The sequence below is a fragment of the Ascidiella aspersa genome, chromosome 5 (genome assembly GCF_963924565.1).
Source record: "Ascidiella aspersa chromosome 5, kaAscAspe10.2, whole genome shotgun sequence".
NCBI classification, from domain to species: domain Eukaryota; kingdom Metazoa; phylum Chordata; class Ascidiacea; order Phlebobranchia; family Ascidiidae; genus Ascidiella; species Ascidiella aspersa.
This window is the reverse complement of record NC_139451.1, coordinates 20,854,448-20,875,360: the sequence shown is the minus strand read 5'-3', so window position 1 is coordinate 20,875,360 and position 20,913 is coordinate 20,854,448. Positions and strand designations below refer to the sequence as shown.

The following is a 20,913-nucleotide window of genomic DNA, read 5'->3' as shown; positions in this document are numbered from 1 at the left end:
GACTCAAGTAAGACTTTGCACAATTAGGCCTACCCGAGTCCGACATGTGCGCATGCAAATTTCGAAAGTGATAAGGCAGCAAACTGTAAATTGTTATGGTGGAATAGCTTATCGTGGCATATTTTCCATGGGCCCTATGAGTGAATTGCTGAATATCCATCTTATTTTAGTTACGTAAGTGGGTGAAATACAGAATGTAGAGCCGGACCAGACTCGGGACTCGATCGCACATTTAGATGGAGTCGGGCACGGGTTCAACTTTTGGGCCGAAGTCGGACTCGGGTTGCTTTAACCGACTCCACAGCCCTGGTTGCTAGTGCAAAACCAAACATAGCAAAAATGTTTGGCATACGAGTTGTTTATATTTTGACATTATTGATATATTGCTGGCACACTGCTTACGAAAGGTTGCCGACCCCTGGTATAGGTTTTCCTTTGAATTGTATGCTTTGCCAATATAACCGTAATACCTGTTTTATTTTTACGACAATCAGGTATTTTTAATATTATTTGCTTTTTGGCGTCTAGTTATGACGTAACCTTTGACGTCATCCGTGCCCACGCCTAGAAATGTCCGCCCGGGTACCCAGTAAGGCTACAACAATTTTACACGAAGCGTTTTCTTTGTTGTACTGTACTTGTTCGTCTTTATAGAATACAAATCAATTGTCCCACATTACTTCAAAAAATATGTGCTGAAGTATAGATGGTCGCTGGTAAATTGAAGTATAGGAGCGTCCGACTGAAAAAATTGGAAATGTACGACGTAACGCGACAAGATACAAAACGTTTTGCCGTAAATGTGCAAAGTGTAAACAACTAAACATGCATTTGCCTTACGCCATTCAACTGTTTGTTTGTTAAACAACAAAGTGCAAGCATATCAACTGTTTAAGCCGCAGGACCGACTAAAGGGTTATACACCAGCCAAATCACAATAATGAATCATGTGCTGGGTTGGTTTCGTCACTTCGGTGTTTCCTCAATGCGACTTGTTATTAAATCTACATACAACCAGTTGCCTGCCTATAGTACGGTAGGCTATAGTCATAACGCCACCGCACACTGACAAAATAGCAGGGCAAAGTTTGCGCTTTCTTTCGTTTGGCTGTGGAAGGATCGATCTTGAAAATGTCACGAGCAACCAGGCACAAAGAGCTTTATAAGTGCACCATGCAGCAGAAAGCAATACAGGACATGCTTTTGGCGTATTCACAAGAGGTAAGAACACCGCGTGGAAAGCATATAGCATGTTAATGTAACATCTGTTTATTCGTTTAGGCATATTGTCGTGTTAAGTGGTAATGCTACCTTATAACAGAATAAGTATAGGCTAAGCAGCGAAAAGTACAACTCTCACCTCATTAAGAAATTGCAACCAATAATGTGATCTTATGCAAATAAAATAGCAATTTTATCACCCTGCATCTAAATGAGTATAAAAAGCTATAAAAAAAACTAACCAATAACTGTTTTCGCGTGTAATTAAAACCGGTTTGGTGTTAAAACGTCTCAACATAAATGTGAAACTTCAAATACCCAATATAGTAAAGGAAGAACGACTGGATATGTTTGTCAAGGTTGAAACTCTGCAATTGGGACCGCGAATGAAGCTTGGCGATCGTGGCAACAACATCCTTTTGGATCTTATACGAAGCAAGAAACTCAAGGAGGTGGTCTTCGCCGATTGTAAGCTTAAACAAGAAGATCTGCTGCAAATCAAGCAGGTCCTAACCGACAAGGTTTGAAACCGTTCGTAAATCTAATCTTGTTATTTGCCCAAAAGGCATGCGGGACAATTGTCATGACGCTCCACTGGTGTTTTGAATTTCGAAGGCTGCTCGTTAATGGAAAATCGACATATGTTTAAAAATGTATCACTTTTTTATGTGAGGTTCGATTATATGTTCATTTATTTTAAAAAATGTGATTTTAAAATACGAAACTATATCTATAGGAGCGGCGTACTTGTATGTACTCGTATATCGTCACAACAAACAAAGTGTTGACTTTTTTCAGTCAACAAGCTTGTGTTTCCGCAACAACCTGACCATTGGAGTGGAGGGCTGCTCGCTGATTCGAGCGTTGCTTCGCAAAAAAACAGTCAGAAGCTTCTCAGCTTGGGACTGTGGACTCTCTGTCACTCAGCTGACCATTCTCGTAGAATCATTGAGCAAAATGAGCGGAGAAGTGGTAAAATTTATTATAATGTGGTTGGCTTTCGGCTTGTGGCACCTACTTTAAAACGATCAAAAATTATTCGAAACACACCTTCTGCAAAACAAAAAAAACTTGACAATCAACAAGTACAGTGGTTCTCAACCTTTTATGGCTTACGGCACCCCTTAAAAATAATAAATAGATTTTCGGCACCTGACTGGAAATTTCGTTGAGTATTTTACTAAAATGTCACTATAATAAATGGAACTGGAACAACAAAATCAACTTAAAACATGTGAAAAATGTTATTTGATAATGGCCTCTAATCGTGCACGAATAGTTGTGTCAAGTTTTTAATGAATATAGTCACGCATACTTGCTCGTATGCGTATTTCTAATACAAGTAGGTGATTTTCCAAAATAACAAAAATCTTCATGTGGCACACTTGGGAATCTTTCGATATGCGCTAGTTTGAGAGAAGCACCACGTGTAATTGTTAACAAAAGAAAAAATTGCTTCATATAAAAAACCACGACACATGAAGTGGCAAACAGTAAACTTTACATACGCTGCTGGTTGTTAAATGTTTTGTTGATAACCGGTCAACTATTTTTCTTAGAGGAAATATATGTGTTTGAGATAACAATCAAATTTTGTTTTTCGCTGAAGTCTAAACAAATTTGTCGAGTTTTTGTTTATGCTGCATACTTAAATTTGCACTAGTTCGTAGCGATCCTATCTTAACTACCATATTGGATTACAGCACATAATTTCCATACAAAGTCGTACCCACCCAAGCTCCCATGTTACTGATCGTTTACTCCACTTACTTTGCAGGTTGTAAAGCACGTAGGCCTTTATAATATTGCCTGTCTCGATAGCGTGCCACAAACCCACGCAGGTCGTTCTTCAGCGTTGTTGTTCTTCCGCTTTTTCACACCGCTGTTGTATTCTATGGACGGATGGCACTGAAACCTATTATGCACTATGTTTAAACGACTTGGTTGTTAGCAGTGTTGTAAAAAGTCCTTTTGAAATGATTTAAGTCCGAGTTAGATCGTTTATACAATTACTTAATTTTAATCCAAGTCAATTCATTATCAATTAATATCAAGTCAATTCCCAGTTCAAGCCATTGTCATAGTAAGTCAATTCCATGTCAAGTAATTTGGTATCAAAAACATGTTCCACTATTTAAATAAGTAAATTTCATTCAATCAAAGAAATATTTCTCGCAACACTAAAGCAAGTAATTTTCCCACGTCTGCGAATTAAGGTGCTTAAATCGTTTCTTCACGTAAATTATTATCAATTAAAACACTTTAGAATAAAAGTCAAGTCTCTTCCATTTAATTTGCCAATAAAGTTAAGCCAATATTTTTGAAAACACTAGCTTAAGTGCACCTAAAGGAAGTTGATGATTGTGTCAATCAAACCAAGGCAGCGGGTCATATAACGCCTAAAACAACAGGCTGTTACGTACTCATATATAATAACGTTTTAGTGATGTTGAACTAAAGTGCCAATTGAACTATCATTGCCCAGTCCTAAACTATTGTGCCAAGTAGTTATGTAAAAATACCGACGACCAGCAAACGCAATTAAAACGCTAATATTATTAGAAAAATGCGGGAAGACCGCGTACGCCGGGATACGTCGGACAAGGCGTTTACCGACACAATAGGACAACATGCTATCAATTAAATTAAACCTACTTGTCTTTTTTTTATTAAACCGATTTAGTTCGCCGAGATAATAAAAGCCAAACTTTTCTAATTATAATTCAAAGACTATAATTCGCTTCTCATTGCCAAAATCTAAAAAAAATAGTTGTATTCATAATTCCATATAAGTTACATTGTTTGTCTTTGATAAAAAAAAAAATTTTAATTTGCCGTGAAAAATTATCTTTTATAAGGTGTCAAATTACTTGTGGAGCGAAGTGGAAAATAAAAAACGTGCTGTTTGTGATTACCAAACGCAAAGGAAAAACATTCGAAAAGCCCTGCATGGTTTGAATAACCAGCATTTTCGTCTAGGTCGTTCACAACAATGCTCGCTGTAGGCTACTGTTTTGTCAATAGTCATCCATTTTGGTCATTTTAATGATTGCAATTAAAAAGTAATCTTTGTTCAAACGAGACTATTTCTTTGGCGTTTCCATTTTAACGTATTTGTGTAAGGGTTGCGGAGTCGGATTTGGGACTCGGAACTCGAGTAAGACTACGTAAATCCACTCGAGCACCGAGTGACGAGTCCGACGTGCGCATTTTTTGGGTTTGATTTGGACCTTTATTTGTAACCGACTTTTGCGTTTTATTGTGCGTAGGCCTACAGCATATATTGTTGCAGTTGGACGAAGTCAATTTCCGTGGAACGAACCTCGGCTACGATGGATCGATTTTACTCAAACGACTTCTGGCAGTAAAGCAAGTCAAGAAGTTAGACGTTGGCCACTGCCTTCTCGCCCAGTCGCACTTGAATTCTTTAGTCGAGGGATTGAGTGAAATGCAAGGAACCATGGTAGGAACGATTACGCATGACAAGCAAGACCGGTCAAAAATAGAAACGAGTCTTGCAATAACTTAAGCCACTTTTTTTAAATGACTTAATTAATTCACATAAGTAATTTTGTCTTTTTGGCTAATGACTTGGGTTGAAATAAAGTGTTCTCATTTAGATTTTTTTGATGGGGTTATTCATCTTAATTTTGGCACATAAAACAAATTGCTTGCTATATGTTGCGTTTTTATTATTTAGTCAAAAATACTTGACTTATACTTGAGTTATTTTACAAGCGACTTGACTGGGACTTAAAAAACGAGTTGTAACACTGGCAAAAACCAGAGGAAACAACAAAATCATTCCAGCTTCCAATCAAGTGTTGATTTTATACTGTTGTAGAGCATTCACACAACTTTAAACCAAATAATTATACCTTATACCAGTTGTTCAAAACATTTTCTGGCTTACGGCACTTTTTATAACCATAAGTTATAACTAGCTCGCGACACCTTTACAAGCATTTTCTCCAAGTGGTTAACTTTTATGTCACACTAAATCAAATTGAAGCTGCACATACCAACTGTTTACTATGGGATAAAACGTTCTTGAGTTGTTACTCTCGTACATAAAAAAAATGTATCAGCTCACCAATAGAGCAAAATTGGAATCCAAAGTTATTTGAAATGTCTCTCGAAACTGTTTAGCGTTATAAATGACGTTCCGCGTCATTATAACGCTAAACAGTTTTCGCCTATTGCAAAACAAACAAAAACCTAAATAATCATTATAGTTCTTACATAGAAATTAATTTTGATTGATTGATTAATTGGTATTATAATAATCGTTGTAATAAATTGGTGCTAGTTTCTGTACAGCAACTGGTTTATGGTTTGCTGGTTTTGTATCTTGTAGGATAGCATCAGTCTCAAAGGCAACATTATTTCAAGGAACGATGTCGAAAACTTTAAAAGCCAAACAGAAAACAAAGTGATTGAAGGTAAGGATTGGTAAAAAATGTGTTTTTACTACTTTTTAAAGGGTTGGCCTACTGTAGCCGTAGTATAACTTAATAATAACAACATTTATTTTGTTTCAGTTTTGTTCTACTAACAAGCGGAGGGATATTTGTTTCCACGGACCTGTTTGCTAAGCTTTCGTTTTCTTGTTTTCCTTCTATTGATCCATAGTTTTAACTGTTGTTCGAATATCGTATATAAACGAAAATACATTTTAGTACAATTGTTTATTCGAGCTGTTTGATTTGTGGGTTCGAGCCACAATAAAATAATATTTATTGCAAATGAACAAACAAGAATCGGTTCTTACACGTACTTACGATACATTCAATAAATTTACCTCCGAACGTGCGCGATACAACTCCATGATGATAAGTATGTGTAACTGCTGATTTTGACATAAAATGTGATCTCTTAAATACTTAATACCAGCTGTCGGTAATTAGTTTTGCGTGACATTACGTTTTAAACATAACATACAGAACAGTAAGTTCTGGACAATTGACGAAGCACGAGTTGCAATATGATGAAAGTTTAAATTATAGGCCTAAACACAGGCAGGCGTACGTTGACGTCACATCGATTAGACTGTCCGAACAGGATTGGGTCGATTTTCCAAAGCTGATACAGATTCGATTAAGCTGTAAAACGAAAGTCCATAAATACGGAGTAGCCTATAGGGTAATATTAAGAAAATAAAATTAGGATTGTACTATAGCATGGAATTAAAGCGGTGGAATTTAGCCACCTTTATGGCAAATTAATCTCGTTGGAGTATTGATTAAAGTTTTTTTTTGTAAGAAAAACAAATGGTCCTCTTGGGACACAAAAAATACTTAACGGTCCTTTTTGTTTCTTGCGTTTTTTATATTTTTAACAGAATTATATTTTTTCTACATGGGATCTAATTCATGACATTTCAACATAAGCATTTTCCTTGTTAGGTTTTCTTTTCTTTTATCCATGCAAACCAAAGCGATTATAACCATGAGGACAAACTGTGACGTAGCTCATTGTTCTACTTTCGACAGCGTTCCGCTCTAGTGCATAATAGTAAAACGTAAACAACTGGGCTTGACTTGCATGTTGGTGAGCTAAAACTTTGGAGCAAGCGGCTTATATATATATTAAGATGCGACATTTCTGACAAGTTAAAAGTTATGTTTGAATTAGGTGTCAAACTTTCATTGCCGAGTTTCGTGTGAACACACTTAAAAAAGTCAGTAGGGCATACAATATCAGCTGACCATAAGTACTATATAATATGGTAACTAGGGTTCCTCTTTTTCCCGGATTTTTTCACTCCCGGGAAACGGGATTGAAAAATGAAACTTCCCAGGATCCCGACGAAAAAATTATACATAAAATCACGTCATTTTGAGGTTGATATTTTTTTTTATTTTAGCTTCAAACATTTAATTAAGCTCATTGGGCGTTCTTTCTTTCGTGGGTCAAATATTATTATGTTTATTATTAATAATACCGCTTGACCCACCCTCACCCAAACGCTAACCCGCATTCTCACCCAAATAATTTGCCTTGTGGTATGCGGTATTTAAAGACCGTTTTTTTTTATTAATTTATACGTTCATAACTGAAGGAGCGCCAGACCTTCTCTAATACGAGTCAGGACCCTTATTTGTGACGCATTTTTTTTGTTAAAATAAATTTAATTAGGTTTTTTCGCTGGTAAGCGCAAATAAAACAACTCAGGCAACGACGTTAACATGGTTGGTACTATTTTTTTTCTTTATGTTAGTCAAAAACGGCAATATTTTTTAAGTTTTGCTAGGTTGCCGAATACCCGGGATTATAAAAAAAATTTCCCGGGATTCGGAATTGTTAATTCGCGAGAAATCCTTTCCCGGAGAGGAAACCCTAATTGTAACACACTCGTTGGCGCGCCAACGTCGTCTAGTTAATGACTGCGGAAGCGTACACCGCGTTGCTGTAGAGTAGACCAGTGGTTCCAAACCGGGGTGCCGGAGAGCAATTTACATTTTTTCATTATTATTAGTTAGTCTTTTGGTACAACTTTTCGTGTTCGCTTATATATAGTATAGTACGGTACAATAAACAAAATATTACAATATTGTTTAAAGTTATTTTTATTGCCCCAGTTTCGTTTATTTTAGCATTACAGTAAAACACTTAAAGAAAATTAAAGTAGGGATCTTGTAATATAATTTATTATTCTTTAGATTTGGTGGAATATTAACATTACACATTTTGGTACCAGTTTAGTGGATAGGGTTTGGTGAACACAAAGTTAGTGTGTAATATTGTTCATTTAAAAAAGAAAAGCACCAGATTATGCAGCTTTGTAATCTGTTAAAATTAAATGTAATTATAACATTTATTCTTTTACAACCAGTTATCCAATCAAAATTAAACTGAATAAAGATATATATATTTAAGCTGTTTACAAGATGTCACCTACTTCTATACATGGGCTTTGATATTCATTCAACTACAACCTCCAGCAGTTAGCTCCAAACTTTTGCTATCAGCTATTAGGGAGAAAAAGATGAGGTAAAAAATACTTTTCGCAAACTTACATTGAAAATGACAAAAAATATCTATTTCAAACAGGGCTGCGGAGTCGGTTAAAAATAACCTGAGTCCGACTCCAGGAAAATGTGGAATTTCGTCGAGTCCTGAGTCCACCCCTGACTAAACAGCCTGTATTCTGCCAATTTACGTAACCAAAATAACATGGATATTCAGCTATCCACTTATAGGGGTGTCGTATAATTCATTCACTCATAATACATACACAATTACACATGGTTGGAAAATAATCCACCACATGCTATTCCACCTTTATAATTTTCAGTTGGCGGTCATATTAGTTTCCTGCGCATGTCAGGTCTTACTCGAGCCCCGAGTCCGACTCCAGCAAAACAAACCGACTCCGCAGTCCTGATTTCAAACCTGTACAATATGCTACCTAGTTTTGTGTGGATTTTTTTATTTACTCTAAATTAAGCCACTAAACTTTTAGAGTCTATAATTTATTTCCTGAAATTTATTCACAATAAGTTATAACTCAACAACTCTTTTGACGACAAAGTAAAAATTTATAAATATTTTATTCATATAAAACAAAACCTTTACTTTGTAATACACACTTTGAAATATAAATATAATAAATCAGTGCAAAGAGATAATTTAATAAAAGTATAAAAAAACATTTGTAATATATTGGTCGATAAATTGTGTTCTTACAGACGCTGTTGACCAGGTACTACACAAAAGAATACAATACTGAAGTGGCCTCTGGAATCTGGTGTCAATAAAGAACTTTATTTATTCTTTAAATTGATTGATTCTTACCATGTTTAACCAAATAAATTTTAAATAAACATTATTTTGTTTTGCTTACCTGAGTTTGCATATAAGGTGTACCAAGAAGTAGGAAAATAATGACACTTTTAACAAAAATTGATAAATTAAGGCAGGGTGGTCCAAAACCCAGGCCAGACATCATTGTTTGTGGCCCGCGAAGCACTGTTGAATTATTGTAATGCAGAAATATAAGTGACCAACAATCAGCGAGCATACTGCAATGGTTTGGTTAGGGTTACATTTTTCCGATTACACCATTAAATAAACCAGTTTACTATGACAAAAGCCTAATTTTTTGTATATGTCAGACAGGTTTGAAAGTCGCAGTGCGTCCTATATGGAACTTTCTAAAATGGCTGTTTTGCAATGCAAGTTATATTTGTGTTCACTTATAAATGCAGTCTTTTTCAAAATTAAGTGTTGTCAAATATGCAATTTTGTGTGTTTGGAGCACACCAATCTGCCAGTCTGATTATTATCGCTCGATTTTATTTGTGCACAATTTGGTGATAGCAGAAAAAGCCCAAACAATTGCCAGTAGGAATTTGTGTAAAGCAGTGTCATATGTTATTCACAAGAGAATAGAGTTTCACATTAATTAATAGGCTTCTTACAGCACAACAAATGGTAAAAGGGTGGAAAATTTGAAGGAATTTATTGTGTTTTACTCTTTAAATAATCTGCTCATTCTGTGACCAGAACTTTTTAAGTGGAGGTTCCCAATCAGTTTTCCAACCTGTATAATAGAAAAATAGTGTAACATACTAAATTAAAAAAAAGATTTTAAATAAATAAATACTTAAAATCTGCCAGCAAGTCACAAACATAACATTGGTAAAATTACTTGGAAGTTTTGTATAACTAGACCAGGGCTTCACAAACTGGGGGTTGCTCATGGAGTTAAATTTTATACAAAGTGCTACATTCATAAAATTGTTATTTTTTCTGTTTGGTATGTTAATGGCAAATTATGTAACGCACATTACTTCAATAAATGCATGCCAAAGCAGACAGACATTGAGAAATGTTATGCTTTAAACTGTTAAACCTAGTGGGTAAAAAAGTTTAATATAATAAAAGCGGTCACAGCCTGAAAACTTTGGGTAGCCCTAAACTAGATAAACTTTACCCATGGACAGTTAGCAGTTTAAAGTTTTGAAGTAAAATAAATACTCAAAAATGGTTTGCAATACACTATGATCTCATTGTCACAATTAATCTTACAAGAGGTTTGTTGTATCTTTGAGGAATAGACTGACTATTTTTTTTGTACTGTTGATATGTCTTTAAGCAATGTCCATCATAATCCCAGAATGGCTGAATCACAGTTATGGACGAATATGTGTTGCTATTATAGTTTAACTAGTAAATATGAGCAAGTTCTATAAAAATAAACCAAGTGGATAAGTTTAACATTATAATAACATACTCCAATGCAGAAATCAAATATAATATAATTTGCAAAATTATTAACTGAATTCAGCGACATCTGGTAACTACTGATTTCAAATGTACCTACCTTACAAATGCTAATTGCTTGCTTCACTCGCACAAACAGCACACCACCAATAATATTTGCCAATTAAATATTACACAGCAACTGAGGTGCAAAAACTTTTCGTTTGAACGATGTTTTCTAAGAATTTGGTATTAATTTTCAGTTTATGGTATCAATTTCAAGTGTCTAAATTTGTAACACTGGAACAAGTATATAGAAGACTATTTAGAGCAGCAGTACTGCATAAATTTAATTTGCGCACTGAACACTAGCATACCAAAGAAAAATTACCGTATGGAAAGTATTCTTTGGGATAAGAATATATTTGCGTAAAGAACATTTCCTAATGAGCAATGGCTATTACCATTTACCAAGCACAGCAAATTTGTTGATTTAAATTAAATTGGTATACAACCAAATATTATTCCAACTTACTTAATGTAAGAAAAGCTGTCAAACTACTAATTTTTAAGCTTAATTACCACCAAGGGGCAGACAAAATTTGTACTTTAAAAAATTGTTCGCAAGCTGCATAGCACCACTGCGCCCCACAGCGCCCCACCGCTAAATTTGGGATCTTAAACAGTAGTATAGAAAAAGATACATTTGTATTCCAATAGTAATGTAAGGCAGTGGTTCGCAAACTTTTTTGCGACGCCCTCGAAAAAGAATTTTGATTTGCGGCACACTCATCAAATTTGGAATTCTACAATTTTTACTAAAATTTGTACACTAAATCCAATTCATTTATGGGTTTGGTTTACCAAAAGTTTATTTTTCTGTAATAGGCTCTGTACAGTGTACAATGCAAAATACCTATATCATTTACATTAATAAGCTAAGCTCAATCGCGTACATTTTAACAGTATACACCTTTCAAAAATGTACAGTAGGGTCCTAAGAAAGTGTCACGCAACTTGTGATAACCTTGCCTGTCCTACCAAATCAATTTTGTAAACAGAAAACGGTTTGAATTAGGACTAGGGGTCATTAAACAACAAATTACGCCAAAAGCGTACATTTTTATAACAGGCTTAAATGGAAAAGATGATGTTTTTCTTTTTGTGAATCAGACCGTGACGGCTGTCGAAAGTAGAATGCATTGCTTAAAGGCAAAACAAAAAAGGCAAAAGTGAGAGTTTGTCCTCATGGTTATAATCTCTTTGATGCAAACCAAAGAGATAATAACTTATGCAAACTATGTAAACTTGCGTTAACTTGTCACTTCGTTAACTCTGGATATGATAAAAAAAGTATGTTTGTGATATATATATTATTGGAACAACTCAATTCCAGGTTAAACACCAGTACACAGTTTCGACACTGCATTCTGTTCCATAAAAAAAATAATTCATACGATTAATAAATAAGAGAAAGTAACCTTATGAAGCACGGTTATAGTTGGTTGAGAAATTCAATACTACTAAAATTCTATGCTGCAACATGTTTTGTTACGCCTGGTTGGTTTTCCAAAACTGACTTTCATCTTCTTTCAAACTTTCCTTGCAACTTGCAACTGCAATTAACAATTTGTCGTAGTGAAATGCGATTGTGCTTGACTGCACTCCATATTTTGTGGGCGCCAAAGATTCGCGGCAATGTTTTTCGGCAAAATTCCAACTGCGCTTAAAACGCGGCGCTGGTCTAGAATCCTATCGGACGTTCGGACCCATCACACGTATACTTTATTTACCTTTATGGAACCCGGTCACCCGGATTTTTTGGGCCTTGCACCCGCGAGATGTCGTCGTTTTAGGAGTTTGTGTACACACTTGAACTAGCTAACTGCACACCAAAATTTGTGAAAATTCTTGAATTTTGGTACAATTCTAAACCTTGGGTGTGCTTAAAAGACACCTGTTCACCTAAAAGTAAAGATCAACCAATATCACTTTTTGCGAGTGATGTCGACTTTTTTTAAATGTACCTAAAATTTAATAAAAATTTTAATAATTTTAAAATAAATTGTTAATAACATTTCAGTTTATCTACTTAATTAAATTCTTAATTTGCATATTAACTTAGCATGATGCTAAGAAAAAAAAATTAAAAGTTATTACATTTTTAGGAAAAGCTATATATATTTTGATAAATTTACTGATACCTATGTTGTTAAAAACAAAATATTGGTAAACCTTTATATCTGTCTTTTTTACCTAAAAGTATTGCGTGCACAGTCAAGATCATGGTGTTGAGTGCCATGAACGGCAGACTGGACAGATGCACAAAAAATTCAAAGTTTATCTCGTCTGTTTTACTTATTTCTGAAGTAAAATTCATCTCATCTGTTGAGTCTTGACTGTTAAATATAATGTGATATGTTAATTTTTTTTCTTCTAGTTTACTTCACATTTAAGGTAGCTGGTGATACCAGTAAAAAACTGGTCTAGCAAAAATGTAATTGGGAAACTTCGGTTTATAAATAAGAAAGCTGTTTGTACAAACCAAGACTACATTTTGCTAAAACCGACAATGATTAGAGTAAAGAGTGCTATTGATTTGCGTTGCACTTATTGCCAAATCAGGCAAAATTTTACTGACAACATGAAGGATTTCCATCGAAACAAAAAGAAGGAGCATGATGACACGTTTCAAAACTGGGCTGAGTTTCAAGAACGTGGATACAAGAAGCCGGAGTACATGCGGTCTTGGATTATCGAAAAATATGGCCCACCGGAAAAAGTTCTGCATAAGGAACTTATCAACACACCACAAAACAAAATGGTAACTGGGGTTGATGCTCGCCGAACATACTTGTTTCAGGCTGTAAGACAGCCCAGTGATGTACTGATTAAAGTACATGCCGCCAGTCTTAATCCAATAGACATAAAAATGTGTGAAGGCTATGGGTTGGAGCTCTTCAACTTTCAAAGAAACATGCTCTTTAATATATTAAAGTATTTTCCGAATGGAAAACAAATTCTCAAGCAATATGAGTTTCCGCTTGTTTTAGGGAGGGACTTTTCTGGCACTGTGGTTGATGTTGGTAGTGCAGTGTATGATTTGGAACCAGGGGATGAAGTTTACGGTGCCCCTTCCCTACAGCAAAATGGCACATTGTCAGATTTAGTTTGTGTCAACCTAGCAAACGTAGTACAAAAGCCCCAAACCCTAAGCCACATTCAGGCTGCCTCGATTCCCTATGTGGGCCTTACTGTTATTTCTTCGTTAAAAGAAGCACTACTCATACATGACAAGAATAACCGGGCACTCATATTAGGTGGCAGCGGTGGAATTGGCACCTTTGCAATTCAATACTTACAGAATCATGGATTTTCGGTAACTACTACATGTTCGTCTGCTGGTATGAAAGTCTGCAGTAAACTGGGTGCAGAGTGCATCAACTACCACACAGATGATGTAGAACAAGTAATGGTTGAACAGGACAAGTTTGGCATTATTTTCGATGCTGTTGGCGCAGTTTCCCCAGATTGGGCAAATCAGTTCACAATTCCTGGTGGATCGTATGTGACGTTAAGAAATCCTCTTGTCGAGCAGACAAAGCGCTATGGAATTATCGCTGGCTTGGGTGCCTCTGCTACACAATTACTCCGAAAAAAGAAGGACAATTACCAGATCAACGTAGTGTGGGGCTTTTACAAACCAAACAGAAATGCACTTCTGGAAATTGCCAGAATGGTAGATAGTGGTAATTTAAAACCAGTTATAGACCCTAAAAATATTTATACCTATGATGATGTTCCTGATGCATTTAAGTCTTTAGGTCAAGGTCACACAAAGGGTAAAATTGTTATCAATGTCTCTGGGCTGCCAGAAGCTGTATACAAACCACCACTTGATAAGATTATTCACTTATAGTCTATTTATTAGTGCCGAATTTTGTTATATATTTTTCTATTTTATTTGGACTCATGTGATTAAATTTCAACTTGAATAGTTTCTAAAAGTATTCCAAGCTACGACTTTTTTTTTACTATTAATAATTCTTTCATAGTAGTTAAAATGTATGAAAACACAATTAATATTAATACAACAGTTACGTTTGTCTAAATATATTTATATATGTTTAGGATAATTTTAATGGACTAATATAAAATCTGGTAACGCATATGTATTCTTTAATAAAATTGATTTGTTGTTCTTGCAGTAATACTTTTTATCAATATATATAGGGATAGATATATAACTAGTAAAGTGGCAAGGTTAGATGTTCACTTTTGGCAGTCTGTGCTTCAAAGCCACCACCTTAGGGAGAGCACAGAAAAGCACTTCAACATGGGTTCAACTGCGTAACCTGTCTAATCAACACCTCAAGATATTTCGCCCTGAAACTGTTTCACTACTGAAGCAGTATCAGTATTTGAAGTCCCAAAAAGAGGGCGAAACTCCAGAGCTTGGCACATTAAGTTTGGAGGTCACTAACAACTTTAAATCGGAGTGGTGGAGGACTTTTGTAAAGTCTAACAAACATATTCATGGTGTTGAATTTCAAACTCAAGACAGGTATGTAACTTACGCTCATCCTGACATACCTAACTGAGTGTAATATAATGTGTGCTAGCAAAGTGTGATACAGTTATTGTGGCAAAGTTTGTCTAGTTGCCATCAGATTGTCCTTAAATTAGGCGTAAACTTTTTGATCCTGGCATTTGTTTGGTTCGAGCAAGTAAGTTTGACCCAATAGAATCATGTGACACTAGGAACTAGTAAGATATGTAATAAGTTAAAGATCCACTAGTTGCAAGAAAGCAAAAATACCTTTTTTAATATTCCGTCTAGTAGTGTATATGTATTTACAATACCAATGCTTTTATCTTTGCATAATTTTGTCTTTCTACCCTTAGTGCACATCAGCTTGACGTTTTACTGGCTAAACGTGTTTTTCCAAAAATGATGGGAAAAGCCAAAGCAGAGGAAAATTTGCCACTTAGTGTTGCATTGAACATAGTGTCTGACAGGTTAGTAATTTAATTGAAATGCATTTCAACAGTGTGGTCACTGGTAAGCCAAATATTTCTTTAGGGGACAGAATGATGGCCTTCTCTACTATGTTCCATTCGCAAAAGAAGAGTTGGCACTTAATTATGAAAGCTTGGTTTTTGAGCAAGTAAAGTTTTTAAAAAATGTAAGCTCTTTGAACAGGGCAACACTGCTCTACTTGTTGTGAAGTTTACACTTCTTTCAGCATAAAAAATATTTGCCTGCAAAGTGAGAACCTATGGCCAAAAAAAAATATATTAAAAATAATAATGTAGGAATGTTGATAAAATGTATATGCTAATTGCTATGTTATTAATTCTTAGTAGGTCACTTAATGACAACACAACTTGCAATTTAAAGAAATGCATCGTTGGCTCAGTTTAAATAATTTTTTTAATTTAATACTTTTTTTACATTTTTTTTAAATAAATAAATACATTGCTGTGGTTAAATTAACTATTCTCTTTGGAAAAAAGTATTTTAAATTAATTCACAAAAAATATTTGATTAACAGTACTTGAATAAACCTGCCAACTTGATTTCGATGAGCAATGCAAGTGAAAGTGACAACGTTGTTCACAGCGATGTTACTGTTTTTAAACACAATGGTTCAGAATTCGAAGTAACCAGCTCACAAGTTGTAAACTGCTCTGAACTTTCGAAAGTGGATGGATGGGTAATCAAATGTTCCAGCATTGGCATGGAATTTAAAATACATCAATTATTTCTTGTTTCATGCTTATTTATTTGTTATTCAAGACTTAGCTTTATGTAATATCTCATTTCCTAACAATTTATATCAGTGCTCCGCAATGTGACCATCCCAGGTGTGCCACTGTGTATTAGGGATTTGAGGGGGGGGGGGGTGCAGTGTCTAAAATTCAGTACTGAAAATAACAAAAATGTATTGCTTAGTCAGGTAATTTGATATATGCAATAATTCTAGTAAATAAAAGTTTTAAAACATATGTTGTTACCTTCATTAACAAAAAGTCAGAATTAGTAAATAATTTCGAAACAAACTCAACTGCCAGCCTATTACCACATCCAAGCGACTATACAACATTTTTTTCCCACTTTTGTACGTTAGCGGAACTGTGGAGACATTATCCATTCCCCTACAACCCATGCAGCTTCTGTAAAATGATAGAATTTTCCATCTTGGTTAGCTCTTTACTTTTTTCATCCTGTTTGGTGTTCTAAAATATAATTCAAATGTTAAACGCCCTCAGTTGCATTGGATATTTGACTACATGTTTATGGTCATCTTAAACTATTTTGTTGCGAACACACAACATTTTAAGCAAGGCAAAATGCAAATCCTGTGGCCTCATTATAGGCCAACATGTTTATAAAACTAAATGTTAGTTGATCAACATGTATTTCTGTTTTTGTGGTTATTCATTTATCTGTTCTTTCATTTAATTCAACCTCCTCTACAGGATGAAGTGATGAAAGAACACGGCAGTGATATCGCTATTGTCGAATTTAAGTTTGATCTCTGTGCTGTCCTGTGTAGCTTCTTTGCAGATGCATACCATCAAATCAAGTTTGTATTACTATTTTTCTAAACTAGTCATTCCCAACTTAGGTACTGTGACTTCTTGGTGTGTTATTTTAAATTATGTTTGATTCCAATTATTAAATATTTTTTGGTCGATTAGAACAAAAATCCAGAAGGTTTTGTTCCTGCCTTCGATATGTTCTGTTTCAATTTCGATTATTGGGACTATGAATTTTTTTATGACCTGCTGTAAGCAGACGAAGGTTGAGAAATACTGCCTTCAACAAATTACATGATAGTTTATTATGGGTATAAACCTGTTGTTACCGAATATTATATAAGCCCAATGATTATCCCCTTGCCCTGGTAAATGCACACAAGACAATTTTTATTTAACTTATCACGCTCAACAATCCTATCGTTACTGGTTATAGTTGAACAGAGGAATAATTTGTATGGCTATTGTCCTAGTAATAACTTAGTTAACAGTTGTATGATAATTAATAATCTTTAAACAGTCTAAAAAGTACAAATTTTTAACAGGTTTCCAAATTATGAAACACTGCTGTTCCGACTCCACCCATATCTAACTCCAGTAAAAGTTGCTGTAGCCATTAAAGGTGAAAAGACTGACAAACTAAATGAGGTAATTATTAAACATTCTAGGATGTTGAATTTGAACTCTGCTCTCGAACAACTGGCGGTCGAGTCATGGCTCTATTGGAAAAGTTAACCCGTAGGTTTTATCCTATCTGTTTCACCTTCTGCACGCTTAATCTTAAAGAGCTATTTCAACTAAATAATAATATTTCACAACTGTAAAAAATAACTTTTCACTAATATTATTTGCCTAAAACTCGGATTGCTTGGTAGGTTAGGTTGCTTTGAGTAAAATGTACATATTTACGATCGATATATTCTTTACTTTCGAAGATACAGCACTTTTAATGTAGCGATTGGAAATATTTTCTCCTATCTTGCCCCACTGCGTTGCCCAACTTCAATAAACAAGTGACCAGTTTCCGCTGACGTGTGACCAACGCGCGAGCGAGTGTAATTGGTGTTTCACGATTATATTCTACCTTCAGCTATTCGACTTGTAACAGCTTTTACTAAAGGATTGAATTACCATGTTACGTTATCGTGTTTACTGAGATTTGTGAATATGCTCAACGAGCAAAATCAGCTGAATGAAATGACTCTGTCTAGGTAGAGTTCGAGTTAAGGACCTGCCATTGGAGTCAGGTGTATAACAGGGAACGTATATAGACTTCGACCGATCGACCGTCGCCTCAAGGCCAAGCGCCTTACAGGCAAGCGCCTTACTTAGTAGCAACCCCCAACGCTAAATTTACTTTCCTTTGTTTTTTTGTGTAGGTGGTTAGTCACCTGTGTTCCGAAGTGCGACAAATGAACGCGACCTGCTGGGATGCAAGTGAAAAGCGCCTGGGCTTTGCCGAACTGGACCGGGCTGGGGTCATGTATTGCGTTGTCGTCGATGATCAAATATTCGAAAAAGGCCTTTTGCATTTGCGAGACAGAAACACAGGCATTGAGGTGCTGCATATTTTTGCCTGACTTTACCGTTTTGTTTTGGTTTCTATTCTAGGAACTGGTTCTGTTTGCTCACTAGAATCTTCTTTATGAAATAATTTAAACTGACAGCAGTAGTCCAGCAATGTTCGTAATCAAGGTCAAACAGGCGTTAATAGTTATATGTCTGGAAATTCCAAATCTACCTAATTAGTGTGGCCTTATTATAAGTATTGCTCAACAACTGCTGTCACAAGAGTTAAGCGTTTGTTTGAAAGAGCAACGAGATTCCAAGCATCTTGCATTTAGTGCAACTTTGGTTTATCTTGGAAATGCTGATATCTGAACGCCTAATTACTTTTCTCTTCGCAGATGCCCATACACTTTACCAAAGTTCTGGAGAAGCTATTTTTCTATCTAAAGCCACGCTGAAGTCTCAACATAATCGCGTGCATTGACAAGCTAAGATGAACTCACAAGAGAGAGATTGTTGCAGAGAAAGAACGAAAGAAGGAAATGACTTGTTGTGAAAACTAATGTCGATATTTATCGAACTTTAATACAAATGGCTTGATTTTCGCAGGCTTTTGGTGTTTAGTCAATCTACTTTTAAGCTGGTAACAGTTTAATATAGAGTGAAGTTGAATATCTACCAATTAACATATAAGAAAAACGTCAAAATAAAAAGTAGTTCTTTCGGCGACCTATACAAGTCGCCTGTATAAGGGTAAGTGACACGGAGCGATAAAACGTGTGAGGGAAATTAATTATTTTTTCTTGTTTCTTGAAAGTGTCACCCAATCGTACCGCAAAGCATTTAATTATTTTTTGAGGAAACTGACAATTTTCTGAGGTTGACACACGCTTGAATGGTTCGGTATCCTAAAGCTCATTTTGCCGATTGAGTAGCCATTACACTTTGTATGATTCTGTGCTATGCTACGAACTGTCGTGGGATACCGATACTAGGCAAATTATCTTCAGCTAATTCCAAAGAAAAATACAGCTTGTTTTGCTGTTGTCATTAGCTTTAGATTTTTTCTCAAGCCCCCTTAAAGTGTCTTATTTACAAATTGATAAAAAGCATCTCTTTTTCTGATCATACGCAATTAACAAAGCATTGATTAGCAAAGTTTTGATTTTTGTACACAATTGTTAGACTTATGAAGACATTCAAATAATTTCTGTGATGAATAATTAACACCAGAGTAACATCATGTTTACCGAGCGCGTTACTCTTCATTTTAAATTCGATAATGTATATAAAACGAACATTTGTTAACAAAAAGAAAAATATGCTTTAAATCTGTTAAATGTACTACCAAAGCCAAACTTCTTCTGATAATTGCTGTTTTAATTCTATCAAAAGAGTATTTAAATTGAAGTTATAGGCGTGATTGTATACTCTTAGTCTTACTTTCGTTTCGAGCCCCATTTTTCGACTCACTAAAGCTAGCCAGTTTCCTGGCGTTTCAAAATTAGAAGCAAAATGTACAACCTCTTCGTCTCTTAACTACGTTTACTATATTGGTGCTTCTCGGTTACAAAAAGGTAAAGAGATTACCAGACCAAGATTCCCCAAGCTATATTTTTTGCCAACTTTACTCTGTCAAAACAATTTTGTTTTCACTTTTTTGGTTTTTACTAGTTTTTTTTTGCCGTGTAATTTCTGTTAAATCAGACTATAAATTTCGTTATTTCGAGCAATCTGTTTTATGTGCCTAATACGTCGCCGTTAAATTCTCAAGATTTGCCAGTTTGTATGAATAAAACAAATATGCATTTTTTTTCGAGCTTTGGGAACCACAACTGCACAATTTTTTGTAAATACTTTTCCAATAGTATTTAAGTAGGGCGACATTTGTGGTTATTCTGTCGTTTTAATAGATTGCATGTTTCAAAAGTATCGGTTATCGGATAACAACACGTATTGTATATTTTCAACGGGATAGCAGTGGCCAACTGGTATTTTTTAATGCTTAGATGCTAATTAGGTATCGCATAGCGCAAACCACGCAATAGTTAACGTTTACCCAATTTCTCGCGCCGTCCGTGTGGTTCAGTAAAAACAATGTTTACTGTCGGGCATCTCCGGTCGTAGGCTTGTGGTACCACTTTAAATTGGCCACACGTAAAAGTCAACTTGGCTGAGCAGTTAAGACATGGTAGCTGTTCTATAAACAGTTGTTCGCCTGAGAAAACAGGCATTTTGACCCTTTTAAAAGTACATTGCCATGCGGCAAATTGCTTTGGCTAATCTCTTCCGAAAGTTAAGCGTTTAAATCCCAATCCACTCCAGAATTGCCAGCCAAATACCGAAGAAACAGAGAAAGAGCGAGAAAAGTTTCAAAGCCTGTTCAATAGCCACTCGTACCTCGCCTCCAAATGCGATTATGATGTCACAAAA

At 35.4% G+C, this 20,913-nt stretch overlaps 3 protein-coding genes across 3 annotated transcripts; all 3 read left to right on the top strand.

The window, feature by feature from the left end:
• Positions 1-1,040: 1,040 nt before the first annotated feature.
• LOC146145344 (uncharacterized) lies at positions 1,041-5,912 on the top strand. The gene is made up of 6 exons (XM_083390004.1): positions 1,041-1,221; positions 1,581-1,742; positions 2,020-2,193; positions 4,514-4,684; positions 5,579-5,663; positions 5,763-5,912. Exons 1-6 carry the CDS (start codon positions 1,132-1,134, stop codon positions 5,774-5,776), a joined length of 696 nt encoding a protein of 231 aa, XP_083246130.1. The 5' UTR covers positions 1,041-1,131; the 3' UTR covers positions 5,777-5,912.
• A 6,961-nt stretch (positions 5,913-12,873) lies between these two features.
• LOC146145343 (NAD(P)H oxidoreductase RTN4IP1, mitochondrial-like) lies at positions 12,874-14,590 on the top strand. Its single transcript, XM_083389700.1, has one exon. The coding sequence runs from the start codon at positions 13,001-13,003 to the stop codon at positions 14,345-14,347; it is 1,347 nt and encodes a 448-aa protein (XP_083245826.1). The 5' UTR covers positions 12,874-13,000; the 3' UTR covers positions 14,348-14,590.
• Positions 14,591-14,624: 34 nt separating this feature from the next.
• Positions 14,625-19,091, top strand: LOC146145342 (uncharacterized). Its single transcript, XM_083389701.1, has 8 exons — positions 14,625-14,992; positions 15,334-15,447; positions 15,512-15,614; positions 15,984-16,145; positions 16,912-17,018; positions 17,517-17,619; positions 18,351-18,530; positions 18,879-19,091. The coding sequence occupies exons 1-8, from the start codon at positions 14,697-14,699 to the stop codon at positions 18,936-18,938; spliced, it is 1,125 nt and encodes a 374-aa protein (XP_083245827.1). The 5' UTR covers positions 14,625-14,696; the 3' UTR covers positions 18,939-19,091.
• The last annotated feature ends 1,822 nt before the right edge of the window (positions 19,092-20,913 follow it).

Coding starts and splice junctions, on each gene's coding strand:
- LOC146145344 (XM_083390004.1), top strand. CDS start 1,132: ATGTCACGAGCAACCAGGCACAAAGAGCTTTATAAGTGCACCATGCAG. Junction 1,222..1,580: donor TTTTGGCGTATTCACAAGAG/GTAAGAACACCG, acceptor ATGTTTGTCAAG/GTTGAAACTCTGCAATTGGG. Junction 1,743..2,019: donor AGCAGGTCCTAACCGACAAG/GTTTGAAACCGT, acceptor GACTTTTTTCAG/TCAACAAGCTTGTGTTTCCG.
- LOC146145343 (XM_083389700.1), top strand. CDS start 13,001: ATGATTAGAGTAAAGAGTGCTATTGATTTGCGTTGCACTTATTGCCAA.
- LOC146145342 (XM_083389701.1), top strand. CDS start 14,697: ATGTTCACTTTTGGCAGTCTGTGCTTCAAAGCCACCACCTTAGGGAGA. Junction 14,993..15,333: donor GAATTTCAAACTCAAGACAG/GTATGTAACTTA, acceptor TTCTACCCTTAG/TGCACATCAGCTTGACGTTT. Junction 15,615..15,983: donor AAGTAAAGTTTTTAAAAAAT/GTAAGCTCTTTG, acceptor TTTGATTAACAG/TACTTGAATAAACCTGCCAA.